Source organism: Grammomys surdaster, unplaced genomic scaffold (assembly GCF_004785775.1).
Source record: "Grammomys surdaster isolate TR1022 unplaced genomic scaffold, NIH_TR_1.0 125977, whole genome shotgun sequence".
Taxonomy (NCBI): Eukaryota; Metazoa; Chordata; class Mammalia; order Rodentia; family Muridae; genus Grammomys; species Grammomys surdaster.
This window is the reverse complement of record NW_021620793.1, coordinates 2,523,907-2,547,775: the sequence shown is the minus strand read 5'-3', so window position 1 is coordinate 2,547,775 and position 23,869 is coordinate 2,523,907. Positions and strand designations below refer to the sequence as shown.

General features: G+C 49.2%; 1 protein-coding gene and 1 pseudogene across 1 annotated transcript in view; both read left to right on the top strand.

The window, feature by feature from the left end:
* Positions 1–11,949, top strand: part of Fhad1 (forkhead associated phosphopeptide binding domain 1) — a 121,328-nt gene extending 109,379 nt beyond the window's left edge. The window contains exons 30-32 of the mRNA XM_028753974.1: positions 2,747–2,815; positions 5,665–5,718; positions 11,615–11,949. Of these exons, the coding sequence (XP_028609807.1) occupies positions 2,747–2,815; positions 5,665–5,718; positions 11,615–11,725 (234 nt within the window). The 3' untranslated portion in view covers positions 11,726–11,949. The remainder of the gene's footprint in view (positions 1–2,746; positions 2,816–5,664; positions 5,719–11,614) is intronic.
* Positions 11,950–16,794: 4,845 nt separating this feature from the next.
* On the top strand, positions 16,795–18,148 carry LOC114609625 (annotated as a pseudogene).
* The last annotated feature ends 5,721 nt before the right edge of the window (positions 18,149–23,869 follow it).

The following is a 23,869-nucleotide window of genomic DNA, read 5'->3' as shown; positions in this document are numbered from 1 at the left end:
GGCCGACAGGCTCAGAGAAGAGCTGAGACTGACAAAGGGTCGCCAATGCCTGGCAGCCCACCAGCAGACTCAGTGGAGCTCCCGCCAAGCCCTTCGCTCCACAGTCTCTGTAACTTCTCCACTCTAGGCCCCTCCCACCTCCGATTACCACAATGGTGGGGGTCTCGGTCCAGGGCTGTGGCTTTCATAGGAGGTCTGTGACTCTCCATGCTGTCAGAAACCCCTGTTTTCTAGGGAAAAGGAAATTCTAAATCATCTGTCTATTCTAGGAGTGTATTTTCATTTTTTTAAAAAAGTGGGGGGAGGGCTGGGTGGTGGCGCACGCCTTTAATCCCAGCACTTGGGAGGCAGAGGCAGGCGGATTTCTGAGTTCGAGGCCAGCCTGGTCTATAGAGTGAGTTCCAGGACAGCCAGGGCTACACAGAGAAACCCTGTCTCGAAAAACAAAACAAAACAAAACAAAACAAAAAAAAAAAAGTGGGAGTATTGGGTGGAACGTGGTAGTACACGCCCTTCATCCAGCACTCAGGAGCCAGAGGCAGCTTCATCTCTGAGAGTTTGAGGCCAGCCTGGTCTATAAAAATGAAACCCTGATTTTAAAGGAAGGGGTCTTAAAGGAAATCCATTTTCTTTTCAATTTTATGTTTATTTTTATCAAGGAGGCTTACCAGTTTTTCAAAGTTCCCTCTGTAATATTGTAAAGATGGACTGGTTGTGGCCCTGGGCAGGGATGTTTCCCATCTGAGACTTTTGAATCATTCTCCTTTACAACAAACAGACAGACACAGATACACACACACACACACACACACACACACACACACACTCCAATGTAGTTTTAATGTTTGAGTGCCTCTTCACAATACAGAACTTTCCAGAATCAAAAGCCATGCCTCCAAGCTAACACTGTTTCTTTCTTTGCCTTTTCATTGGTGTGTAGGGCTCACATGCACACAGCACGGGGTCGTGTGAGGACACCCTCATGCATGTGTATGTTAACATCACCCACACACACCCATCCACACCTGTACACCCTTGTGTCAACCCCATGAGCCCCATTTGGTCCCCTAGACATTTTTGCTTCTACTCTCAAGTCATACGTACACACATGATTTTATAATCGATGTCATAATCTATTTCTGCAGAAAACCTGGGAAGCACACATGAGGGAGACTGTTAACTATCTGTCTTCCTGAGAGGGCTTTACCTCTCTGTACACCACTAACACCTTCGGTTATGTGGCGAGGTCAAAAGCAAGGAAACTCTCAGTGTTGGACACACACAGAGCCTGGGACTTCAGGGCTCTCTGTCCATGGGACCGAAGGACCATGACAGTGCTGTGCTCAGCCTTGTCCTGTTTCCACAGTCCTAGAAAAGGCACCTCTCTAAGAATTAAGAGGTCGACTTTGGAGTCAAACAGTAGGGTCTGTGCCCATCTCTGACCCTTAGTAGGTGGCACTCTTGGCTTCTCAACAACAGCAGTGACAAACAGGACCCACTCTGTAGGATAGCGGAGGAGGGGTACATTCCAAATGATGGCAGCACCCCCAAAACTCAGTGCTATAGAGCGAGAAAGGCAACTCCAGGGCAGTCAGGGCTGGCCCTGGGTCTCTTTCAGAGGGTCTCTTTCAGATCACTGGTGCCTACACACACACACACACACAGCAGAGAGCCCAGCACCCCACCACCACCACCACCAGGCTGCTTCCTGCTCACACGAAGCTGGCAGCTCTTTTGTCCAGCATTCTTTTCTAGTTGGTGAATGCAGCTGGGGCTGCGGCCAAGAAAGAGCAGATACTTTCCGTGAATGGCTCAGAAGGGAATTTCCAATAGAAAGCTTTAAACACTCGGGAGCTGCCCTCTGAGAAGCCTGGGAGCCCTTTCCCGGGGCTTCATCGGGGCTGGAAGTGTGAGAACAGCTGTTATCAGTGGCGTCTTCAGCCAGGGAAGCAAACCTCACTCCCTTCCAGGCTCCAGCCTGTCAAATCCCAGCCCAGAGGTTTGGTCGCTGCTTTCAGGAATGATCTCAGCTGGGCTGGAACCCCCAACCCTTCCCACACCATTGATCTAGATCCCTTGTCTTCAGGACGAGAATAAAAACAGCCTGGCACATAGGGTTCAGTTCAATAGGAGCATGAATGTGAAGCCTGAGAAAGGGGGACAGACACCCTGTGATGCCTTTGGCCGTCACCGACATCCTTATCCTGTTTAACTCACCGTTTTCTAAGATTGACTTGGGCCCAGTGCTGTCTAGTTCTTTTTCGCCTTTGTCCCACTATGGCCAAAGAGCAGAAACCGGTAGACAATGGGCAGACGAGATTGGCTCCCTGGGTAAAGGCGCTTGCTAGCAAGCTTTAGCGGCATAAGTTCGATTCCCAGGACTCATATAGAGGAAGGAAGAAGAGAATGGGTTGTCCTCTGTCCTCCACATGAGCTCATGGCTCCCACAGACGCTAAATAAATAAACAAATGTAATAAGCAATGTTTTTAAAGAAGTCATCAGATGTGTTAGGTGGGAATGGACAGGGAGCCACGGGGACGGAAGGCTGAAGAAATACATACAGAGCAAGGTATAGTGAATGAGTGAAAAGCGTAGAGAGAACGGGTTCCACCCTCCCGAAGGCGGCTTCTGAAACGTGGGGCAATGAACCGTAGTATCTCCCAGAAGCCCCCATAGCTAAGCCCCAGACTGGAACAGGTAAGGGTGGTCTAAACGCTCTCTCCCTCGCCTGGTTTCTTCACTCAGGATCGAGTAGAGGATCAGGAGCAGAGAAACACTTCCTTCAGCTGCCCCTTCAAAGACAACGAGAAGCAGGTAGGAAGAGGCCAGATCAATCAGGCAAAGTAGCCTGTCCCTGCAAGAGCCCTGGGCAGTGAACAGCAGCCCACGCTGCCCAGGGACACCGGTACCCCCTCCCTGCCATCCCTCTCAGTCTCACCCTGCCCGGTGCCTCCTGGCACTTTGGACAAAGGACCCAGGAGACAGGCATGTATGTCTCTAACTCAGGGTTCCAGAAGGAAGGAAGTCCCAGGGCACTTTTGGCTGGTGAAATGAAACATCTCAGGCAGTAAATGGCTTAGTATTTAGAGAAAAGATAAAAGGGAGTGGGGAACCCCAAGACTTCTGTCCTAAGGATGGGGTGCATGGGTCAGGGGGTACGAATGGAGGCCAAAATTCCTGACTATAGCAGTTTTCACCCCCACATGTGGGAGACTTTCATCTGACTCGGGCCTTCCTGGCACCCTGGCACACTTTGTTGGAAACAGAGATCCAACTTGGTCCCCAGTTCGCCGAGTCCTCCAAATACAGTGCACGAGCTGTCCCCAGTGTTCTCAGAACAAGGATCTTCCAGAGCATTCCCCCAGGGGTACCTCATGTGACAGGATGTGCCACATCCCCAAGAGCAGCCTTGGTGGAAAGCCCCACAGCGTGTCCACTGAGTCACACCTGAGAACAGACTGTGATGTCCTCGCACCCTGTGAGTCCAGCTCCCTGACTCTGCCCTTCCTTCAGGGCTCGGCTATCCACCACTTGGCCTTCACTCACAAATGGGTTCAGAAGCAGTGAGCTAGGGCTCCTCAGAGTCCCTGGGTCCCGGGAAAGAGATTACTCGGCACCTCCAGTCCCACGTTAACCAGAGTAGCTTCACTTCGTGTGTCTTCTATGCCGGCATACCCATAGGGCTTGGATTGGGTAAAGGGGTTTGCTGCAGAGAGAGGAAGAAAAACGGGGAACGAGGATGGTACACAAAGGCCCGGGGCTGCAGGTCAGCGGGGGAGTCCTTGCCTAGCACGTGGAAAACCCTGGGTTCCATCCCCAGGACTTAAAAAGAAAGTTTAAGGAAGGTTTTTAATCTCTGCATTATAATACCTAAGACTCCAGATGATACAAGCCTAGTCCCTCTAAACCAGATTTGTGACGTGTGTGTGTGTGTGTGTGTGTGTGTGTGTGTGTGTACGCGTACCCTCAGAAGTCAGAGAAAGGCATGGAATACTGGGACATTCTGGGGTTGGAGTTACAGACAGTTGGTCATAGCCTCCAGTGTGGTGGATGCTGGGAACTGAGCTCCAGTGCTCTGAATAGCAGAGTCCTCCTCCTCCTGCTCCCAGCCATCTCTCCAGCCCCGAGATAAACAGTGAACAGCTGCAAGCTCCAGGCCTTCTAAGTACAAAATACCCAGAGGGCAACTGTCAGCTAAATTCAGGCCTCAAAGAGTTCCGAGGACAGTTGTTTTGAGAGGTTGGAAGAGACTGGGGGGGAATGTTCACTCTCCTTTTCCCAGGAGACTGCTTCCCTCCATCCCTTCCTCCATCCCTCCCTCCACCCCTCCCTCCATCCCTTCCTCCATCCCTCCCTCCATGGGTATCAGGGAAAGCCAGGTGGGATTGCCAGCAAGAGGGAAAAGTGAAATCAGACACTCAGGTACATCTGAATTTCATGGGGGTTTTGTTGTTCTTCCTCCTTGTTGGAGGATGGAACCTTCGGCCCCTTGCCTCCTGGGAAATCACTCTACTACTGAGCCCCACCCTCTGCCTTTTGAATTTCAGATAAACAGCATAGTAATTTAGTCTAAGTATGTCCCAAATATTGGCTGGAGATATACTTTCATAGAGACGTGCTCTCACTATGAAGTTTGAATGGACTTGGGCACCGTTTCCCTGGCAGCCCACCAATGAGTATTGACAGAAAACCAGCTTTGGTGCCAAGGAGGGAGGTTCAGAAGCAGCTGTCAGGAACAGCTGCCCACAGATGGGCCTGCACTGGCCCTGGCAAGCACTGGCCCTGGCGAGCACTGGCCCTGGCAAGCGGCTCATCGGTCTGAGCTCTCAGTCAGTGGTGGTGTTTGTTTGTTTGTTTGTTTGGAGAGGGCTTCTTTGTTTAAGTTTTACTTTTCAAGTAATATCTCAGTATGCTGGATTTCTAGTTTCTCTGAGAAACTTGGGTGACAAGAACACAAGACCCACAGTCCATGAACCACCACCTCCCAGACCCCTTAGGAGGGACTCAGGCTCCTGGTTCTTAGCTCACCGGATGTATCCTCCTTTTCTTACCCCCAGAGCCCTGAAGGCATGAGTTTCTGTTTCCCTTTCCCAAGCAGCCCCTCGGTTTACCCGCTGACTTCTGAACAGTAGGCCACAGCTCCCTCTGTCACCCTGGTACCTCTATACCTCTGAAGGGTCTTTCTTCTGGGAACTACCCATAAGGTAGTCTGGAAGACAGTGGGGTCAACAGTTCTGAATCAGAACAGCATGCCAGACTGGGGTGTGGGTGGCTTCCTGACAGGCAATCCCTGAGGAGCAGGGTAGCTACTGTGGTCTCCTTACACCTGTACAGTGGGGACACCTACACCCTCTGCCCTCCCGTACTGTAAGGCCCTCCTGCCAGCAGAAGCCATTTTGCCTTCTGAGAGAGCCTTCAGCCTGCCAGTCTCTTCCTAGTTAGACTCTAAACAGAGATCCCTGAGTGGCAAAGCAATAGCCTTTGAACCCCGAAAACAGCACCCCCTACTACTGCAAGCCTATATGTCACTCCTGGCCCCCACCCCCAAAAGGGGCCAACATTCCAAATAAGTGAATCTTACATAGAGAAGAACCCACCCCTCTTGGGCGCAGAAGGCAGCACAAGTCTGAACTAAACGTTGTGCTCTCCTTTCTGTGTTAAAGCGACGCTTGTTTGTAGAGATGGTCAAGAACAAGATGCAGAACTCAAGTCTCCAGGTGAGCCAGAGAGAGGGGACACAGGACCTTAGCATTTCCTCACACCTGCTGGGAACCATGCATTTGGTAGTGTGGGGCCCGGAATGACATGACAGCTCATTCATTTCCGGGGGGCAGGGGTCATCCTAGCCCAGAGAGGAGGGGCCTGGGGATCAGAGACTGTGAGTCTCCAGCCACACAGTTAATGGGGAGACTTCCATGGAGCCCAGCACAGGTAGGAGATATTGGGTGTTCCTTACTGTCTGTCGGGATGCACAATTACCACAGTTCGGGTAAGCATTTCTCTCAAATTCTGAGGGAACATCGCCTAAAATATTCTTTTCTTAAGAGCTGAGAATCAAGACTATGTCTGACATTTTAAACATTCTGAAGCATCCCAGCTGTGATCCAGCCCTTCCTGGAATTGCCCCAATCCACACTCTGCCTGATGGAAAGCAGAGGCGAACTCGTGGAAGCCTGGGGCTAGATGCACTTCCTCTACACGTGAGAAAGGAGATAAATCTGTCAGCATTTGGGGGGCACAGATGAAGGAGGCACAGTGCCAAGCACCCTCAATAGCCTGAGGAGCTTCCGTGGGGCTTCGGGGATCACGACTCAGGCTAAACCAGGCAGGACTCATGGCGTCAGTGACGAAAAGCATCTCGGGACACACCAGTTTATAAAGCAGAGTTGGAAGTTTTAGATTTTACTCACGATATTTTCATACAGGCTTTAGCACGAGGGCTGGGAGAAATAGGTGCTCAGAAGAACGTCAGACATAGCCAAGTGTGTGCATCTCCTCAAGGAGAGTCGTAGCTCAGCCTATGGTTTATGTTAGGCATACATAGGATTTGGGGTGGGGCTTGAGTTGACATTCCCTAAGAGATAATGACAGGATTCCAGTTGATAAGGGGAAAGGCTAAGGAGGAGGGCAGGATATTCTACTATCAACAGAAATAAATTTTCCCTGAGAGTCTCGGGCAGTGTCTGGGATAAGCATGAGACCCTATGTAGGGTCAAACACACTCAGGCTTTGAACTCTACACGAAAGGAACACTGACTCTAGGCCAGCAGCCTTGATGATAATCGTTGATTGTTGTGCTAGAATTCTTACTTCTTGGCTGGTAAGAGGCTTACCAGACCCCTGGATGAGATTCCCCCATCCCCCTCATATCCCCAGAATTTCCATCTTCCTAGTGTGCCTTGGGTCCATGAAAGACACATTATTCTGAAACAACTCAATTATCATTGGGAAAAAAAACAGATATTCTATATAGAAGGAGCTTTTTCTTTTTTTGACAGGGTCTCAACACATAACTTCTGCTGGCCTAGAACTCACTATGTATATACCAGGTTAGCCTTGAGTTTACAGAGATCCACCTGCCTCTGTTTGACTAGGAGAGGCATGTGCCACCACGCTTGGTCAATCAGGGATATTTTTTAACGATCAAAAGTCTCTTCCTTAATATCTTTTTCCCAAAGCTAAACAGAGGTGGATGTTGGGAAAGCAGAGAGTGCCCTGGGTTTGGGGTTCCTTAGATCTGAGACCTTTCCCTGCTCTAATGAAGAGGTTTGTCATTCATCCATAAACAGGAGGGAGATGCAGCTAGGTTTTGTCTAAGAACGGCCTCAGGTTGTAAGGGGACAGAGATACCTAGAGGGCCTGGGTGTCCTGGGAACGTGAAGTCTCTCTGACATGGAGATCCTGGGATGTCAGGTGTCCTCTGGGCTGCAGAGAAGGGGACAAAGCACACTTCTGCTGGGAATGCAGTGGTCCCATTTCCATCCACCAAGGCATCAATACAAAGTTTGGGGTCTAGGACAACATGGTGCAGACAGCCTTGTTCCAGACCTGCAAATTGTTGCTGGGTCCCCTCCTCGAATTCCTGGAGGAGATAGAGTCAGCATGCCGCAGAAAGGGACAGAGGCAGTGAAGTCTCCTCCAGGCTTGCCCACGCAGGGGTCCCTCATTGGAAGTGCCTCCTCTTATCAGGGCCCCACAACCTTGTTCTTCTGTCCTCCAAAATGCCACAGGCTGGTTTTCTTTCCCTTGGGGCCAGCAGTCTTTGGTCATTGCTTATGGGATGTATGCCAAAGTGAACATTTTTCTAGTTTCCTATGTCCTAAAAGATCTCCTAGAGACTTGCTGACTGCCTCGGCTGGGCTACCATACTGCTGAACATGAGGTAGGAAGGGTGAACCACGAGGTTCCACCCTGTGACAGACATGAGCTGACAGCCTGGGATGTGGCAGGTGACACAGGCGTGGGGGTTAATTGTACATCCCTGAAGGAACAATGCCACCTCCAAAGGGGCAGGCATGACTTCTTTATGTATGAATATCACACACACACACACACACACACGAGTTTAATATACATGCATGCATGCATGTACACCACACACATACATACACATATACAGACATACACATATACAGACACATGCACACATGTGTCTGCACAGGTTAGGCATCCCTGATCTAAAGATCTAAAATGCAAACTTCCTTAGCACAGCCAAGTGTGTGTGTGTGTGTGCGTGTGTATGTGTGTACCTGCATTATACATACATGTGTGCATGAATACCATACATAGCATTTTCATATATGTGAGAAGGGTGGGGAAAGACATCCACCATGTTAGCCAGTGATAATAATGAAAGACAGATTGACAAGGGAGCTGGACCAGAACGCTCAGAAAAACTCTCCTTCCTGGCTTAGCCGTGGAACTACTTTGCTGTTAAGCAAATACAGTGCTAATAATTGCTTTGGTCAAAGTACTTTGAAGGCAAAAGTCACCAGGCAGAACTCCAGAGCCTCTTTCAAGGGGGTCCCTCCCAGTCTGTGACAACAGAGGTCCGTGGGGAGACGGCTAAGGCACCCGTGGCTGCTTGGGAATGGGCCAGGCCTTGCGGTTTGCCAGAAAAAGCCAGCCCAGTATATAATTTCCACCTGGGCTGCACTGTTGTAGACTGGCTTCTGTCCCTTAAGGGTGTGTTCTGTGATCCCAAAGATGTCAAACTGAACTCTGGGTGTCGTCTGTCTGGAGGCCACCTCAGGCTGGGCTCTGCCAGGGCTCCTCCCCTTCCTGTTCATATCAGTGTGCTAAAGTCTACCTCTTCTTCCTGGGTCAACGGCCACAGTTGCCTTCCCTTGTCAAGCTAAATAGATAACAAAAAGTCCCTTCTTCCCACGCTCATGGCAGACATGGGGGTGGCACCACCTGGACCTGGGACTCTATTTTTAATGAGCAGAGCTTTCTGGCTCTGATGCCACAACAGGCTGGGGCAGGGGACATTTGGGAACCATCTGCAGGTGGCAATTTTACTGAACAATTCAGAGAAAGAAGCATCAAGGAAGGGTCTCTCAGCAGGAAGACAGTCTTGGTTGCTGCCTGTTTTCTTCCTCCCTGACTGTCAGGTCAATAGTAGCTGAGTGGCCTGCTATATGAATCTCAGGCTCTCTTCCCCTGAACAGATTCTGAATGTAGACTCTCAGAACACAGTCAAGAGCCAGGGGTGGTAGGTAGCACACATCTACAATCCCAGCATTTGGGATGTATAGGCAGGAGGATCAGGAATTCAAGGCTAGCCTGGGCTATCTCACTATTTCAAGGCTATCCTGGACTACATACCCTGTCTTAAAAACAAACAAACAAAAAGCAAACCAAGGGGCTAGAGAGTTGGCTCAGTGGATAAGAACATGTGTTGCTCTTGCAGAGGGCCTGGGTTCAATTCCCAGCATCCACATACTGGCTCACACAAGTGTCTGTAATCCAGGACATCCCACACCCTCTTCTGACTGTATCCACCATCAGGCATGCACGTGGGTGCACGTGCATGCATGAAAGCAAAACACTCATTTAAGATCAAATAATAAAATTATTTAAAACAAACACTTAAGGCTACCATCTGCCACCAGTTTGGGCCTCTCAAGTCTAATTTCAAAGCTGTCCTAAAGCAAACAGTTTCCAAGGTGGCTTTTCTACTTCCAGAGACCTGTGAGGTAGCTCCGCATGGTACAGCACTCGGTACCGAGTCTCAGGTCCTGAGTTTAGTCCTCAGTACTCACAAGATAGAAATAACATGCCTGCAAGTTGTCCCCTAACCATAATGCATATCATGTCACATACACACATGCACGCACACACCTAAATAAATAAAACGTAATTTTCAAAAACCTTCCCAGAGGACTGGAGAGATGGCTCAGAGGTAAAGAGCGCTGACTGCTCTTCCAGAGGTCCTGAGTTCAATCCCCAGCAACCACATAGTGGTTCACAACCATCTGTAATGGGATTTGATGCTCTCTTCTGCTGTGTCTGAAGACAGTGACAGTGTGCTCACATACATGAAATAAATAAATAAATAAATAAATAAATAAATCATTAACAACAAAAACAAACAACAACAACAACAAAAACCTTCCCAGAATAACTCCACAGGTCTCTGAAAAAGACAGAACCCACAGCCTGATCTCCATGTGACAGACGAAGAAAATGGGGTGTGTGTGGGCGGGGTGGGGGGTGTTGTATAGTGACAGTTGAAATTCACCTCATCAACAGGCTCCATCTTGACTTGAGTGTACGTGAATACTGATGGTTTGAATCAAATACGTGTAAGAGACAGTAGGAAGCATGCACCCTGTGAGACAGAAACTCAAAGGGCTGACGTCTGTACAGTACAGAGAGGGCTGTGTATAAGCAAGAGGCCTTCTGGAGAGGTAGTTACCTACTCACAAAGGGGAGAGATGTGGACACACAGGGAGATGGGCCTCCTGCAAAAACCAAGGGAGAGTACCGGATACTGTTGACATGCGCACAGACACACACACATACACGGGAGCATGTCATACACACTGTCGCCCACCACATCTCTGCAGACCTCCTCTTCCCAGTCATGTGACAGAAAGCAAGTGAAAAACCTCAGAGCCCATAAACTCCAAATCCCGGAGAGATGATCACCCAAGAAGCCCAGTTGTGACCTGGAGCAGCGTCAGGCCTGTGGCCATCATGGTGTCCCCCGCTATCTCAGGGAGGAGGACTCAGGAGTGAGGGCATCCTGGAGAGTCCGCCTCGTTCTCCTGCCAAGCCACCAGAGCCACAGGACACCTCCTCCAGACCTGTGACAGCTCAGAGGAAGAAACGCCACCGCAGGTGTAGGAAACTCTGCTCCAGGGAGCCGCTCCTAGCACACAGACCCCAGTGTCAACCATCTGATGTAAACTGGGGAGCAAAGGAAAGCAATCCCATGTGCTGAGAAGGGGGCATCAGAGCATGAGGCTCATCCCTGGGGACCATGGCAGTGACTGAGGAGCATGGCGGTGACTGGGCATTGTACCCTCTGCTCATAGCTAAACACAAGCACACACACACACACACACACACACACCATATATATACATATATATATTACATTTTAGTTCACAATCAAAAGCTGCCCAGGGTGCTGGAATCGGTGATCACCAGTTAAGAGCTTGTACTGCTTCTGGCAGAGGTCTGAGTTCGATTCCCAGCATCCATGCCAAGCGTCTCACAGCTGCCTGTGACTCCAGCTCCCAGGGGAACCTGACACCTCTGGCCTCTCCAGGCACCCGCACATGCATGTGCTCATACACATACAGACACACATACACATGTAATTAAAAATAAACCTTTTCGCCGAGCGGTGGTGGCGCACGCCTTTAATCCCAGCACTTGGGAGGCAGAGGCAGGCGGATTTCTGAGTTCGAGAGTTCGAGGCTAGCCTGGTCTACAGAGTGAGTTCCAGGACAGCCAGGGCTACACTGAAAAACCCTGTCTCAAAAAACCGAACCAAAAAATAAATAAAAATAAATAAACCTTTTCTGTTAAATTGCATAGGGCATCTGAGGCTCTGTCTGCATTAACAGATTGTGTGTATCTGTTCTTTTCTGTTCACTGAAGGCTGGAGCCAAGAAAGCCACCCTGAAGACAGGCCAGGAGAGAGAGACAAAGAAGGAGATATGCAAGTCTAACCCGAGCCTTTCATTCGTTAAACCTGGTGGAAAGAACTAGAACACACAGGTCCCAGGGCTTCACGTGCTCCTGAGTCAGTATGACGCTCCAGGAACAGACACCGAGGGACTTTTGTAACATGTTGAAGGTGGAAGCTTGGATGCTTTGAATTCTAGATTAATATTTTCCACAGAATGTATTTTGGAGTGTGTGAGGAGATTTTAAAAAATTATCTATAAATGTATATACATGCACATATATAAAGAATATGTCTATAACCCAGACTCCTTAGGCTTGTGAATACAGTCATTCACACGTGGGTTATGATGTACCCAACCACTGGCTCCTCCAAGGAGCTCCAAAGATACCCAGCTGAGCCACAGGGCAATGGGGGTGTGTGAAGTACTTGGCCACAGTATAATGAATTTATATCTGAGTTTATCATAATAAATTTAGAATGCCAATCAATCCTGTCACTTATGTAATCCTGACCAACTTTCTGTGGCCTTTTGTAGTTCTCAAAACATTTCTCAATCCTTTTCCCTAAGCCCTGTGTTGCTGTATTTCACAGATCAGGATGTTGAACTCCAGAGAGGTTGGCTGGCCTGCCTACAGTCACTCAGTAAACTGGGCTTGGAAGGCTGGTTTCATTTTGTTTGATTGTTTGGTTGGTTTTTGTTTTTATTTTGTTTGTTTTTTTCAAGACACGATTTCTCTGTGTAGCCTGGCTGTCCTGGAACTCGCTCTCTAGACCAAGCTGTCCCCGAACTCACAGAGATCTGCCTGCCTCTGCCTCTGCCTCTCAAGAGCTGGGGCTAAGAGTGTGTACCATGATACCGGGCTGGAAGCCTGGTTTCTAATTCTGTCACATTGTCCATCCTGCTGGACCAAGATGACCCTAGGCTACCCAGCCACTGGCTACAGGATAGACCAAGGACTCAGTCACCAAAGCACGTACACGTCATTCCCGTGATGTTTCCAGCGACCCTTGTGCCCTGCCTTCTCTCCACCTACCTACCTACCTACCTACCTACCTACCTCTCTCTCATTACTGACATTCTGTCCTGGCCAGGCAGCCAGCCACACCTAGGTGAAGAAGGAGCCAAGAGGCACAACGCAAACTGGTTTATTATTATTTTTAAAAACCTCAATAAAAATATTTTCATATTCTATTCTAATTTCATTTCTGTTGCTGTGATAAAATATCCAGATGGAGAGCAACCTAGGGGACCAAAAGGGTCTATTTCCATTTATGTTATCAATGTGATGCTCACAGCCCATCCTAAGTCAGGGAAGGAACTTCAAATAGCTGGTCTCATCACACCCACAGAGAGAAAGGAGCATGTGCGTACTCACTCGCTTGTGCTCAGCTCGACTTCTCTACTCTCCTACAGCTCAGGTGCCCAGGCCTAGGGAATGGTGCCACCTACAGTGGGCCGAGTCGTTCCACATCGGTTAACATCAGTTAAGACAATGCCCCATAGCTATGCCCAGAGACTGAGTCTATGTAGATGATCCCTCTTTGAGGCTCTCTTCCCAGGTGATTCTAGGTTGTGTCAAATTGACAATAAGCCGACTGTCCTGTATTATAAAACCAAATGTATTCTTTGTGCTTGTTAAAATGTGGGGAATAGAGGAGAAAACCTCTTTATGTGTTATTCCAGGAGAGGCTGGGCCAAAGTGAGAAAGGTGAGCTTCACTTGAGCTTGAGAAGGTTCCTGGGAGGCCGGAGAGATGGCTCTATGGTTACAAGAACTGGCACATTTTAGAGAATCAGGATTCAGTTCCCAGCACCTGCAACGAAGCTCATAGCCATCAGTAACTCTAGTTCTAGGAGATCTGACGCCCTCTGTTGGCCTCCACAGGAAACTGCACTCACAGAACGACAAAAAAAAGGAAACATTTATTTGTTTGTTTGTTTGTTTATTTGAGACATGGTTTCTTTGTGTAGTCCCGACTGTCCTAGAACTCACTCTATAGACCAGGTTGTCCTCAAACTCTGCCTGCCTCTGCCTCCAGAAATGTTGGTATTAAAGGCATGTGCCACCACCGCCTGGCAATATTTTTAAAAGAAAGGCTTTTTTAAAAAGCTCTTGAAAAATCTCAAAATTTGTTTCATGAAGAACGTGAACTGAGCCGTGCCTGACTGCAGCACTCCAGAGGTAGGGAAGATGGGCAGGAGTTCAAGGGCATCCTCAAGTACATAGCACGTGTGGGGATAGCCTGGGCTACATGAGATTCTGTCACAACAAGGGGGAGACTGGGGAGATGGATCAATATTCAAACATGAAGACCTGAGTTCAAATCCAAGCACCCACATAAAAAAGCCAGGTGTGTCTCCTTACTTACTGGCAACCACAGTGTTGGGGGTGGGGGAACACAGACGGGAGGACTTGCTGCCTGAGCTGTATGGGAAAACCTTGTCTCAAAAAAAAAAAAAGTTTTGGTCACTGAGATGTGACTCTGTAGTAGAGTCATTGTCTATACAAGGCTCTGTGTTCCTTTTCCAGCACAAAGTGTGTGTGTGTGGGAGAGAGAGAGAGAGAGAGAGAGAGAGAGAGAGAGAGAGAGAGAGAAGGAGAGGAAGGAAAGGGGGAGGGAAGGAGGGGAAGAGGAAGAGAGCGAACTGAGAGAGACATGGTGATATTTCTTTTCTCACCTTTCTCACTGACCTCACTTCCTGACACCTGTTGTTCCCTGAGCAGCAACCCTGCATCAGATTTGCTACATCCTTGGACACAACCAACTGGCTATAAGCAATCAGATTCCCTCCCAGTTCAAGCTGAGCTCACCAGCGCCTCTGGCCTTGGCATCGGGAGTGGATCCTGAGATGCCATTCAACTCATTCATAAGCTGGAGCTGGAGGATGATGCAGTCCCAGGGCCAGCCCTGTTCCCACTTGTGTTCAAAGAGAGAGAGGGAGAGAGGGGGAGGGGGAAGGGGGAGGGAGAGAGAGAGAGAGAGAGAGAGAGAGAGAGAAACAGGAAGAAAAGGAAGGAAGGAAGGAAGGAAGGAAGATCCTCCAGGACAGACAGAGACAGACAGACAGTCAGACAGACAGACAGACGCAAGGAGCTACAGAAGCCTAGAAAGACGGCATGGGGACAGAACAGATAGAAGACACTGAGGAGCAGATACTGTTTCTGTTTAGTCACCGCGTGGTCATCTCCTTCCTCTGCAATGTAGGCTAAAAGCTTGGTTTTCTCTCCTCCCTTGCAGCTAGAATGTACAGTACAGAGCCAGACACTAGCACAGAAGCCCGAGTCCTGGAAAGGCTTCACTTCTGAAACAAAAACCAAAAGCCACCTTTTAATGACAATAGATTAGAACAGAAGATGGTCTGCTGGGACCCAGTGGCATCTGTGAGCGCTAAGCCAGAGGGTTGCCTCCCTCTGGACTGCTTGTCCCCACACACTGAAGCCAGCATAGTCAGGTGTATGTCTGCTGTGGTACAAACCACTCACGACTGGTGACACAAAACAACAAATATTATGTTTCATGAGTGCACAGATCGGTTGCCTGTCCTGTCCACCCTGGATGATTACAGGTGGCCTCGTTTACATGTCTGGTTCCTGACAGACCAGTGGGTCAGGGTAGTGGCTCTCAACCGTGAGTGATACCACTAACCAGACAGTGGGTGGAGGCTGAGGCTGCCGAATACCCACACCTCAAAGAACCGTCCACCACTGCAGAGAGAAGCATGTCACCCTTGATGAACAGTGAGATTGTGAAACTTACTCTTGGGAGGCCCTTGGCCAAGCCTGTGGCAGCCCAAAGTGCTCTCCCATCATCCTTAGAGGCCAGACAAGGTGATGGCCACAGGTTGCAAAGAATAGCTGTTAAGGGCAAGCCCCAGTGTGTGGCTTCCTAGTGTCTACCTGCCTCATGTGCATTAGTCTTCAGTAGACAAAGCCAGAGCTGGTAGAGGAGGCCTCCAGCTAGTCACAACCCTCCACACTATGCTTCTGGGTTGTTTTGTTTCCAAGACAGGGTTTCTCTGTGTAACCCTGGCTGTCCTGGAACTCACTCTGTAGACCAGGCTGGCCTCGAACTCAGAAATCTGCCTGCCTCTGCCTCCCAAGTGCTGGGATTAAGTGTGAGCCACCACTGCCCGGCTATGCTTCTGGTATTTGAGGCTGAACACATTCTCAGCTGAGAGCAAGGGAACGCCACCTTGCTTCTCCGTCACTCTGGGTCCTAGTTTTCCCTTCTAAAGGCCAGCTGGCCCTGCAGCCTGCCTTGAGCTCTCACTGGGACCCCACCTACCATTTAAGATGTGTGGGTTCTGTTGGGTAGATGGTTCGTTCCGTTTCTAAAGTGTTTTCTATGCAAGAATGAGGACCTACATTCTGCACCCAGAACCTACGTAAAAAAGCTGGGTGTATACTTCTAATCCCAGCACTGGGGGGGTTGGGGGGACAGGCAGATCCCTCAGGTTCCCTAGCCAGCCAGGATAGCCTAATGGGTGAATTCTAGGACTCAGTGAGAGACCTTGTCTCAAGAAACAAGAGACTCACACCTGAGGTTGAATACAGATCTCTATACACAGGTGCACACAGATACAGACTCACAAACATTCACATACACACACACACACACACAATTCCTTGGCTGCACACAGGAGAAACCCTGGAAGGTAGTTAAGTTATTTAAAGGAATTGATAAGCTAGGGAGTAGAATAGAAAGTTAGTGACACAGAAGACAGCCCAGGAGTGCTGTCACACACTTCTTCCTCACAGACACACACAGTGGCTCTGCGGCACACCAGCAACCTGACCTTAGATACATGAGAGGGTGTGCTATGGCCAACTCAAACAAATCGCCTTCAGACCCTCGGCCTCTTCCCCCAGTCCCCTGCTCTCCCAAGAAGCTCTGACAGTCATCATCCAGTGCCTTGCGGATGCTGGCCCGCGCGAGGAAGCTCAGAATCGTGACTCTGCAGCTAAAGGACCTTCCCTCACAACTTCGCAGCGTTACCAGTGCCTGCTGTTGCAGAAGCCAGAGTCATGAGCTGTCTGGGCGGAGGAAAAAAATAGCTTCCAGATCTTCATTCCAAAGCATGCTCCTAGTAAGAACTGTGGTTTCTGGGTTTGGTGGGGGGACTTAGAGGGGAGAGCAATACAGGCAAGATGGGGAAAACTAAAAACCTGCAGATGCTAATCGTGGTCCTCTCCTTACTCCTGCACGGGGCCAGGCAGTGAGGAAAGACTATTGCAGCTTATCGAGCTGGCCTGGTTTCCATCAAGATGTGCTGTTTGCAACTGTCCTCTCAGTGTCTCCAGTTATTTTGGGCCAACTCGTGACCTTGTGTGGCTGTTTTTGTGTGTGTGTGTGTGTGTTTTTAACATTTTTCTTTACCCCTCTGTTCCCAGGAATCCATAACCATGCCTCTATCCCATGACAGATCCATTAGCAGGCTGCTTGTTTTGAGTTTCATCTAACCTTTGGCATAAACAGCTTCCTTCCCTAAGACCCCAAGATTCCGAAGTAGAAGTCTTCGTTTCTGTCTAACTTGGGGTGGGGTGGGGAGGTGGAGAAGGTGTCTTATCAGAGGAGTGTCCTTGTGACTGGCAAGTCACATTTTTCAGGGACACAATTAGTCTTCAGTCAGGCAACAGATCATGCTATGGGCCAGGGGGTGACGTTGTGCTAGGTCTTCTGACTTTGACCTTTGACCTTCAATTATAATCTCCTACTTTTAAAGTTTATGTGTTTGCCTCATTTATCTGTGCACTGTGTGCCTACAAAGGCCTGTGGAGGCCAGAAGAGGGCGTCAGATCCCCTGCACAGGAGTTACAGATGGTCGTGAGCAACCATGTGGGTGCTGAGAATCGAACTTGGGTCCTCCGGAAGATCAGTCAGTGCTCTGACTCCCTCCTTTAAGCTGAAGTCACTAGTTCAGCTAGATTGGCTGGCCAGTGAACTCCAGGCATCCTCTGGTCTCCATCTCCACGGCCCTAGGACGACAGGCACGACCTTCCTTGCTTGGCTTTTTCCTGTGAGTCCTACGAATATTGAATTCGGATCCTTCTGCTCCTGTGGCAACGCGCTTTCCCACCTGAGCCGTCTCGCCAGCCCCGCGGAGAGCATTTTGAGTGTCACATGTGCCTATGGTGGTGGCACCAAACACTTCACAGAGTTTTTGTGCATAATCCTCTCAAGAGCTCCAGGAGAGGTGAAAGCTGGTTTCCGCGCTGTGGAGGGCCGCCGCCATGAAAGCTGGGTTCTGCGCTGTGGAGGACCACCGCCACCGTGGGCCGCGAGTTCGGGAACCTGACACGTGATCTCCTACAGCTTGTCACCCTTTGAGCAGTGCGCCTTCCAGAACTATTTCAGCAAAGGCGTCCCCAACGAGCTGCGCCGCATCCTGCACGTGCTGCGCTCTGCGCCGCTTGTGTGTTCTACCTGATCTACACGTGGACCAACCAGGAGTCTGAGCAGTCCAACAGAAAAAATCCAGCCATGTATGAAAATGACACGTGAATGGCCTGCACCTGGATGACAGTCCCCTGCCTTTGAAAGACCCTTCTCTGGGAGAGGAATCCACACTGTAGTCTTGAAGACAATAAACTACTTATGGACTTTCCTTAAAAAAAAAAAAAAAGAAAAGAAAAGAAAAAGTTGGGCGGTGGTGGCGCACGCCTTTAATCCCAGCACTTGGGAGGCAGAGGCAGGCGGATTTCTGAGTTCGAGGCCAGCCTGGTCTACAGAGTGAATTCCAGGACAGCCAGGGATACACAGAGAAACCCTGTCTCGAAAAACCAAACCAAAAAAAAAAAAAAGAGAGAGAGAGAGAGAGAGAGTTCCAGAAGAGCCAGGGATGGGTGGTATGAGGTTGTAATCCCAGGATAGGGAAGGTTGAGTCGAAGAGCTCATCAGAAGTTCAAGGCCAACCTAGGCTCTGTAGCAGGTTCAAGACCTGCCTGGTGTGTATAGAGAAACCATGAGACTCTACAGGGACAACGCCATAGACCATATTCCTCCAACCTCACCCCAGTGAGATCTTAAGCATGGACTCTAACCGTCTTCCATATTGTTTTTGCTCTTGGTAGTCATCTGCCCAGATGCTCTACCTGATGATCTGGAAGAGCAGCTCCCCCCACGGAGCCCGAAGGAATGATGCCCTTAGCCCCACAGCTCCTGGGCTTCCTGGTATCTGCTGCTGCGTCACCTCCTCCGCTAATCTCTGGGGTGTATAGCTTGTCCCAGGCACCAGATTACCGCTTTCACCTAGCTTCACCTCTGTGTGCTTTGGTCTACTGTGTATTAACTCTCCAGTGTCCTACATTCTCAGGAGCCCCTGCTGTGGCCACACGCAGTGCCTTCCAGCATCTTCTATCTGTTATTACTCCCGTCTGTCTGCTGAGCAGAGAGCTACTTAAGTAACCTCTGGGTTACAGTGATAACCCAAAGGCCAGCGTGTCACACTGGCCGAACCCCTCTCTGATGCCAGTGTCACTCCCTCAGGGACAACAGGGGACAGACACTTGAGAAGCTTGTGTTCTGCGTTCCTGTGAGCTTTGTGTCGAGTCATGTGGGTTCAGAGGTGTCACTTCGGTGGCTTCTGTTTCTTGGCTGTGACCTTCAGACCTAAAAGTGGGCCACCGGATACTCTGGAGGGGACATTGAGAAAATAGCCAATGTGTCCCCAGCCTTCTCATGATATCACAGACCATCATGGATTCGCTCAACAAATATGTCCCCTGTATTCACTGCTAGCTAGGCTGGCTGCTAAGCTGGGCTGAGGGAGAGAGGTACAGAGGCAGCCAGGGAAGACTGGTTGGGGGCTGGGTATCAGCTGCTTTATCAACAGTTCATGATAGGTAATCGTAGCTGGGAGAACGGTAACCTTCCTGGTTTACTCTGTGGGCTCAAGTGGATCTCACTCTCCAACTCTTGCCCGACATCAGTCTCCTGGTTAGCCTAGAACAGGAAAAGATCCCAGGCCACACCCAGTCTCCAGCACACTTCACAAATCTGTCTTGATTAGCTGCAAGAAGCAGTACACTGTTTTCTCAGAGTATCTGCTGCCAGAACGAAATTCACAGTCTTATGCCCATGTTAGTACCATCTCTGGAAGGAGCCCAGAAGGGCACGTCAGTGCCAGAAGGGCTGGACTTAAGGTATCTGTTCCCTACAGACATACACACATAGTCTTAACGGATTTGGAATGACTAATTGTTGCATGAACAAACATCTATTCACCCAGACAGGAACAGATGACAATCTGAAGAAGCCATTACACTAAGTCCATCTAGGAACTTAATGAGTCTTTGGGAATTACAGGACTGTGGGTGAGGGGTTTACAGGAGCATGGAAGACTAACCCCTACACAGGTGAGGACTCAGGAAGGACGAGTCAGAAGGGCGACGGCACTTGGAGGCAGATGTGCAGGTCGGAATCCCCCTTCCTCAGAGGTTGATGATGGCCTCCAAGCCCTGGGGAAGAGCCCTGTGTAATCTCCTCTTTCCAGGACTCAGGAGGTTTGTTTACTTTCTGGGTCCTCCCTCCCCCTTCCCACACGGAACCATTCACTTCAGAGGAAATGGCTGCAGACTCTAAGACAGTAACTTGCTTCTTAAAATGGCTCTTGGAGGTTGGTAAGGTGGTTCCACTGGCAAAGGGATTTGCTGCCAAAGCCATAACTTCAGTTCTGTCCCCAGACCAGCTGGACGCATGGACTCGGCAGATGTGGAGAATTGACTCCTACAGTTGCCCTCTGGCGTCCCTCAAGATATCACGGCACGCCCTCCGCCGCCACTGTTCTGATCTGCTTTCTATTGCTGGGGTTTATTTGGCCTCCTTGTCCTGATCACCATCTCTCAAGAAGGGAAGTCAAGGAAGAAACTGAAGGCAGGAACCCAGAGACAGGATCCGAGGCAGTGGGCTGGACTCTCCCATATCCCACATCAATTCTCTGTGTAGCCCTGACTATCCCAAAACTCACTTTGTAGACCAGGCTGGCCCCAAACTCAGAGATCTACTTGCCTCTGTCACCTGAGGCCAGATCTAGGTACTCCCCAAATTCTATATTCCAGCGTAGAACCTTTATCATAAAGTTTTTACATCTTTGCAGAACAAAAAAAGTCACAAATAAAGGCAAGTTTAAAATACATCGGTGGGTATATCAGAGAGGCGAGTACCGTGAGATTGGGGAACCTTTGCTATAGGCTCAAGATGCTGTCAGATGACATCCTTAGCTCTTGGATTGGTGAAAACTGGTAGTCTGTTAAGTTACTAGATTCCCAAAGGTTTTGGTTTATTAGTCACAGGACATTAGTGGGGCGGGGTGGGGGTGGGCCTGTGGAATGGCTGTTCCTGAGGGCTAGAACGAGCCCAAGGTGAAGTAACTAACTAGTCTTTGGAACTACAACATTCCAGTCTTGCCACAGAACTGCAGTTCTAACCAAGCAGTCAGCCGCTGCAGACACAGCTTCTTTCCAAGAGTTTGGTTCACAGAGGCAACTCCCCAGCTGAAGCTCCTTCTTTCCAGATATGTTTATGTCAAGTTGACAAAAATGCAACCCAGCACAACCACCAACACACATGTATACATGCTCATCCATACATATATGCATACATACATGCATGCACATGCACACATGTATATGTAATTTAAAACAACCGCAACCCATCTGGGGCTATGCAACTGAATCTTAGGATATTGAAGATCAAACACAGGAAACCATATATGCTAGGCAAGCATTCTACCACTGAGCTATACCCCCAGCCTACATGCAAGTGATATGAAATGCTACCTAGATTCTCGGGACAATTCATAAATCTCCAAGATAACTCCAAAAGAGAACTCTCTACATGAGTTGGCTTGCAAACATTTGCAAATGTTCTCCTTGAACGTTATCTCCCTTTCCTCTTGCTCCAGGCAGCAGGGCCTCGGAGTTCCTAGCTGACACTGCACCCACACCATGGTCCTCCAGACGCTGTAAGAGACAGAAGAGAGAGATTAGGACCCCTTCCCCTGCCATCACCCCATTGCTTCAAGTGAGTGTTTATGGTATCCCTGGACCTTGACTTCTAAGCATCTTTCTCCATTTGTCTGGGGCTTCCTGATGACTGTGGATCTTTATGATTAATTAGCATCCCGGCATTCCTGAGTGCTAGGCGCACGCTCTAGCCTGCATGCTCTGACCTGGGGTTATCTCAGAAGTCCTCACTAATCCATTCCCTGATCCCCCAGAATCTCAGAGCTTGAAGAGACCACCCAGTTCCGTCAGACTCTGGAATGTGCCCCCAGTGGCCATTCTGTCTGGTCAACCTAGAGCTCTCCCCAACCGTTTCTTGTCTTCCTCTTGTACGCAGGCACAAGCATGCCTGTGTGTATGTGTGTGTGTGTCAGGGGTGCACCCATGCACTCACATGGAAGACATTGATTGGCCCATTCTATCATGCTACTATATTTCCTTGAGTAATGGTCTCTCCCTGATCTTTGAGCTAGGCTGGAAGCAAACTCCAGTAATTCTCCTGACTCCACCAGCCACAGCACTAGGACTACAGATTATTTTCAAGACAGGGCTTCTGTGTGTAGCCCTGTCCTGGAACTCACTCTGTAGGCCAGGCTGGCCTTGAACTCAGAGATCCGCCTGCCTCTGCCTCTCAAATGCTGAGATTAAAGGCGTGTGCCACCACACCTTGCTAGATTTTTTTTTTTATAGTGTGAATGCTTGGGATTAGAACCGAGGTCCTCATGCTTACATAGCGACCATTCTTACCCACTGAGCCATCTTGTAGCCCATCCCTTCTCTTTTTCAAACTGCTGTTGTTTTCTTTTTTTTTTTTTTTTTTTTTTTTTTGGTTTTTCGAGACAGGGTTTCTCTGTATAGCCCGGGCTGTCCTGGAACTCACTCTGTAGACCAGGCTGGCCTCGAACTCAGAAATCCGCCTGCCTCTGCCTCCCGAGTGCTGGGATTAAAGGCGTGCGCCACCACCGCCCGGCTGTTGTTTTCTTAATAAGACTTCATCCCTCCCTAGAAGACAGTTATACAAGTAAATGTGGGAGGCAGAAAGGAGACGCTTCAAGGATGACTAAGTCGGCTTAGCTCCCTCGCCACTTGCAAGAGCGTCAGAGTCGGCTCTCACTCGCCTCAGCCTCCGTAGAAATCCTTTGCTGAGGGGGTGATTTTTTTTTTTCCTGAAGATCATTCTTTCTTCATGACCAAATGCTAGAATGTGTCACCAGAATAGATCTTCCCTGTTGCCAGATTCCATGCTCACCACCCAGAACTCACGGTCATTATAAAGTAACTCCCTGATAAAGAGCCAACTGGTATTTCCTGGAAGTTCTATCTCTAGTCTTGTCTTCGGTCGGAGCCTATCAAAATCGCCTTTGCGTTTGTACCCTCGCCATTGCTTTAGTGTCTAAAAGAGAAACAAAGTTTCCCTGAAATCCAATACCTCCCAAGAAGGAAGAAAAAAAATCAAATGAAACATAGTCTCCAACCTGCATCTCTGGTTCTGGTTTTAGCAACCAGCTCTCTAGACAGGACTACAGCCCACTTGCCTCTGGGACAGGCAGGGCCTTGTTCACCTGCCTCACGTGTCACAGAGACTCAGAAGTATGAGGAAGTTCACCTAGGCCTGGGAGATAGGTCAGTCGGTAATGTGTTTGCCACGCAAGTGTGAAGATCTGAGTTCAACCCCCATCATGTTTGCAAAGAGTCTACTACTCCACAACTTCCAGGCTCGTGAGAAATTCTATCTCAAAAACACAAGGTGAGGTTGGAGAGACGGCTCAGCGGTTGAGAGCACTGTCTGCTCTTCCAGAGGTCCTGAGTTCAATTCCCAGCAACACATAGTGGCTCACAACCATCTGTAATGGGATCGGATACCCTCTTCTGGTGTGTCTGAAGACAGCTATAGTGCACTCATATACATGTAATAAATAAATATATCTTAAAAAAATCCCAAGGTGAACAGTGCTTGAGAAATGACAGCCAACAACCTCTGGCCTTCATATGTATGTGCGTACACACAGATAGGTAACCCAAGAGTTGTTTACGGAAATTTCCAGACAGAATATAAGGATCCATGCCTTAATCTCAATACTCAGGGGGGCTGAAACCAGAGGATTGCTGACAGTTATAGGCCAGCCTGAGCTATCTAGTGAGATCTTGACCAGCCTGAGTTACAAAGTGAAACTTTAGTCTTAAAAAAACCCCTCCAAACACCTGTTGAGATATTTCAGCA